At 56.6% G+C, this 4,688-nt stretch overlaps 1 protein-coding gene across 1 annotated transcript in view; it reads left to right on the top strand.

The window, feature by feature from the left end:
* Positions 1-200: 200 nt before the first annotated feature.
* NUDCD3 (NudC domain containing 3) overlaps positions 201-4,688 on the top strand; it is a 29,706-nt gene continuing 25,218 nt past the window's right edge. The window contains exons 1-2 of the mRNA XM_009704051.1: positions 201-323; positions 1,337-1,641. Coding sequence (XP_009702353.1) covers positions 201-323; positions 1,337-1,641 — 428 coding nt within the window. The remainder of the gene's footprint in view (positions 324-1,336; positions 1,642-4,688) is intronic.

Raw genomic sequence — 4,688 nt, 5'->3', positions numbered from 1 at the left:
TGATCCGCGCGGGGCTGGCTTGAGCTCAGGCTTTGGCTGGGGAGAAGGAGCCAGGCATGGGCTCTGTGGCTTTACACAGAGTAAAAGTGATGGCAAAGAAAGAAGCAAAAGGAGCGAGGGCAATGCCTGGCGCTCACCTCTCCCGCGTCCTTATTCCGTGGGGTGGTCCCTGCATGGGAAAGAAGCCTGGGGCAAGGGGCATGAACAAGCGCTATGATTTTTTGCTGAAGCTGCGCTGGCGGGAGCCCTCCCAGTGCTGTGGCCCTTCGTTGTACACCTCTATACCCAGAGAAAGACTTGAATCGCACAGTGCCGTGGCCTGGGTGCGCAGCCTAGTGTCAGTCTCCCACTGGAAGCGCTGAAGTTGACTCCGAAATATTCTTGGGAAGTGAAGGAAGGCTGCGTTTGGTGCTTGCTTGCTTTCCTGAACGTTTTTACAGTGACAAGTGTCCTGGCACTTGGGCGGGAGAAGCTTCAGCTCCTTCAAGGAGCAGGCGCAGGTACTGGATCGCCGTGTCTCCCTCGGCTGCATCCCACGGTTGTGAGTTTGACTTTTAACGTCCAGCCTGCGCTAGACAGGCACGGCTAGAAGCAAACTGCAGGGTGGGATTACATCTTCTCCTACTGCTGCTGCCTTGGGCAGCGACCTTCTCACCTGCCAGTCCTCTGCGGGCAGGGAGGGATGGCTTTTCTCTGAGCAAGTGCATGGTTTTGGCCTGAATCAGTCAGTTCTGGCTCAAAACCCCACATGAGGTCACTTTGCTCCTTCACCTGTGCCAGCTAAGAGACCTCCGAGTCTGTTCAGGTTGAGCCAGCACCAAGTAAGCTGTCTTCCTGTTTCTCCTGGGGCAGCTCATCCTGTTTGTGCCTTGGAGGTTTGGTCTGAGCTTTGGGCTTGCAAACAGCCCCTTGGTGAGCACTGGAACGCAGGGCAAGGGGAGGCTGGAAGGGGATGGCTCCCTTTGAGCCCCCTTCCCAGCCAGGAGTCAGAGCTTGTTGCTCTCCTTTTCCTTGGAGTAACCAGCCCTCTTGCCAGGCTGATGCGAGTTTGGCTGCCAGAGCACAACCCAAGAAACGATTTCAGAACGGCTCCCAGGAACTCGGGCTTTCTCCTGGGGTGTGTTTAACGTGGCAGTGTGACTTTTGAAATGGCTGCTGGCTGGTTTTGTTGGTAACTAGAACAACTTGGTGTAGGGCGCGGGGGGCATCTGGTGTCGAGAGAAGGAGGGACAGTAATAAGTGCCCCAAATGCGCGATGCTTCTCCTCTCCTCCCCTGGCTTCTTAGGCGGAGCTTGGCAGCTTGATGACCCGTTCGGTTTGCTTTTTATCTTTCAGGCATTCAAAGTCTTTGAGCGTATGGCCCGGCAGGATGACGAGAAGAGGCGCCAAGAGCTGGAGGCGAAGCTAAGGAAGAAGGAGGAGGAGGAGGAGGCTGCTGCAGCTGCCGAGAGGGTAAAACTGTCCCCTGCAGCTCAGGAGGTAGAGGTAGAGACAACAGAGCACGTCCCAGCGCCGGATGCCGGGGGAGCTGCAGGGACACAGGAGTCAGCTGTAGACCAGGCTGCAGCCCCCAGTCCTGTGTCGGCCGAGCCCCTGGGGGCCACCGCCCCAGCAGAGCCTTGGCCAGCAGAACTGCTCACGTAAGGGTCTTTTACTTTCTTCGTGCTCCTGGCAGGGGGGAGGCATAAACACGGAGGTGGTGTTCACTGTCCTGCTGTGCAGCCCTTTTTGGGGGGTGACCCTCCTGTGTGGGCACTCAGCCCTTCGGGAGGCTCTGAGGATTTCCCTTGTGGACTCTTGTGGCCAGAGATGTTGTGTAATTCCCTTGGGAAGACAGGAGTTTGTTCTCCTATGGGTGATTTGATGTGTCACCCCCTGCTCTGAGCAGGGAAAGTGGCACTTCCCTGTACACAGCCCTACAGAGCTGGGCTGGGCTGTGCAGCTCCTCCTCCTCTTTTCTGGCACTCGCCATAGCGCAGCTGGGCTGATGGTCCTGTCTGTCGCAGCTCTTGGAAACCCTGGCACCATCCTGTAACTCTTTTCTCATGGAAATTCAGTGTCAGACTCCCCTGTCGTGCTGCAAGACATCCCAGCAGCCGACTAGGAGCTTGCACAGATACCCACAATACCTGCAAGGCAGTGCAGGCAGGCCTGGCTGTGTGGCAAGCAGCGAGGCCAGCTGCGGCATCAAATACAAGCAGCAAAAAATAGGTTCAGAGACCTCTGGAGGTCTCTGGCCCAACCCTTTGCTCATGAGCAGGGCTAAATCTGAAGATCAGTCAAGTGCTGTGAAGAATTTTCTCTTTAGCTGCATTCTTTCACCAGACTCAGTTGCTTTCAAGCAGGGCTAAGCAGCCTTGGTTTTTACAAAAATATCCTTGATTCAAAGTCCTTCCAGGGTGCCTGTGACTCTTCCAGCTCAACTTTGTCTGCTGAGCAGCAGGAGGTGAGCTCCAGCGGGCTGACATGGCCTTTATGAACCTCTTACCTGAGCGTGGGGTCCTCTGCAGGGTTTGCTCGGCCTTCCCTGGGCATCGCCTTGACCCTCGAGCCGAGGCAAAGCTGCCCAGTGCTCGCTCAGGGCCTCACATGCTATTGAATTTCAACCTCCTGTGTCTCCTCGCTGCCAGAGTCAGTGCTTTGGCTTGCCTGGGCGAGCGATGCCGCGAGCAGGCCATGGCAGATCGCCGTCTCATCCTTGCTTCCCCGGTGTGTCTCGTGGTCTGAGCTCCATGTGATAGTTGCGCCGACCCCCACCCACTCACCGCTGCTTTCCTGGTCATACGTGGGGCTTTGCTGTGATCTGTCCCAGCTTGGGCTGGTGTTCTCTGTCCTCTGGGGCAGTTTTTGACACATCAGCGATGACAGTAAGCCACCGGAGAGAAGTGGGCTTTGCTGGGAGAACCTCAAGTCCTGGAAGGACTGGGATGGCTGATGCCCCTGAGGGGCAAAGAGGATTTGGAGCCCACACTTCTGGGGCTGTTGGCCCTCGGCATGTGGGAGGCACGGTCTGACGACCAAAATCTTGGGGGCAGTGGAACACTAAGTGGCAGGATTGTGGCGGAGTCAGAGCCTGCAGCCTTGGCTCAAGAGAGAAGGGCCCGAGCGTGGCAGCCGTCGGGTGGAAGGGGAAGGGTACGGGCTGTGCCTGGGCAAAGTGCCTGCCAAGTAACTCAATACAGTGGGGAGGAGGAGAAGGATTTGTGCTTAACTCGACCGCTCTGACACACATCCTTCAGGATAAAAATAAGCTAGAAGCCAAAAATGAAATCACCTGAAAAGCCATATTCTGCTGCCTATGCTGGAGCTGTCCTGTGAAAGAAAGATTGTCCCCAGGGCTGTCGGTCTGACACCTCTCCCAGTGCAAACTTAATGAGCCAAAAAAAGCCCTGTTGGAGCAGGCAGGTCTCCGTGGCCAGGCTGTACGGCCATGGTGCTGATCTGTGTGTTTCCAGCCCAGCTTGATCCTAAACAGAAAGGAGAGGAACAAACTGGAGCTTGCTGCGAAGCCGTGAGCAGGAGGGAGCTGGGGCTGGCCCGAGCGCTGGCTGCTTGTGCCTCCTTGCAAGTCTACATTTGTTGCTTTCTGCCACATGAAATTTCGACTTGGACCTTTTGTTGTGGGGGCAGCAGCTGTTGTGAGTGGTATTTAGCTGCCTGAAAACAGATGTCAAGGCTGCAGGAAGGAACCTGGGGGAATTAGTAAGGAAGCTGAGGGCCGGTGTGGGAGCAGGACGTGTCTGATGGTGAGCGTGTTGGAGCTGACGGGGACGGTTTCCGCTGCGGGTGGTGAGAGCCCAGTGAAAGCTCAGCCCTTGCCCTTGCATCCTCCACCCTTCGAGTGTCTGTGCTGGCACAGCCAGAGAGTGGCCTCTGACAGACTTCAGACGCTCGGATGCTGTTTTGCAGCCTGCAGATGTGGCATCAAATGCAAAGCCCTGCGTGGCAGCTCTCCCCCCGGTCTAGCCGTGAAAAGAAGGTGCCTTCAGCTGAATACAGGTACCCCTGCAGTTTCTGCCTTGCCTGACCGACTTTTCTCCCTTTCCTCTTCTTGCCTACCCCAAACCTACTGGTGGCGTAAAACACTCACAGCCGCCTCGGTGCCTGCCCAGTTTGGGTGCGTGGTGGGTGAGACCGAGCGCAGGAAGGACCCGTCCGGCGAGGCTTGGCAGCCCAGTGGTTTCCAGGCCAGAAGAAGAGGGTGTCTGTGGGCTGTAAGTAGGGCAGAGCAGCGAACGGGTTTGTCAAACGGCTGTAGTTGGTTTCTGTGCCTCTGGAGGGCACTGGAGCCCCCCCAAAAGGCAGCGGGGACCAGGAGCGGGTGTCCTGGGCACCCCGCGACAGACTATTAATAATTTAACCGGCTGCTTAATTCTGCGCAGCCCCTTCTGAGCAAAGCCCAGAGCCACCAGCCTGGTTACAAGGAGCGCATGAATAATGTGCGACTCTGGCAGCAAGAATGCAAAAAGGAGCTTAAACGAAAATATTTTCCATCTCCCTTCCTTTCCCCCGCCCCCCACCCTCCCCGCCGCCGGTGAGGAAAACTGCTGCCACCAAGATCTATATAAAAACTCGCTCATTCTGTCAACCTGACTGCTCCGTAAATGTAGGGCAGGTACCATCCCAGATCTGCCAGCTCCCATCAGAGCCTCGCTGTGCGCTTGGGTGCTGGGCAGCTGTCCGTGAG

This window comes from Cariama cristata, unplaced genomic scaffold (genome assembly GCF_000690535.1).
Source record: "Cariama cristata isolate BGI_N322 unplaced genomic scaffold, ASM69053v1 scaffold25137, whole genome shotgun sequence".
Lineage (NCBI taxonomy): Eukaryota > Metazoa > Chordata > Aves > Cariamiformes > Cariamidae > Cariama > Cariama cristata.
This window is presented reverse-complemented; position numbering and strand designations above follow the sequence as displayed.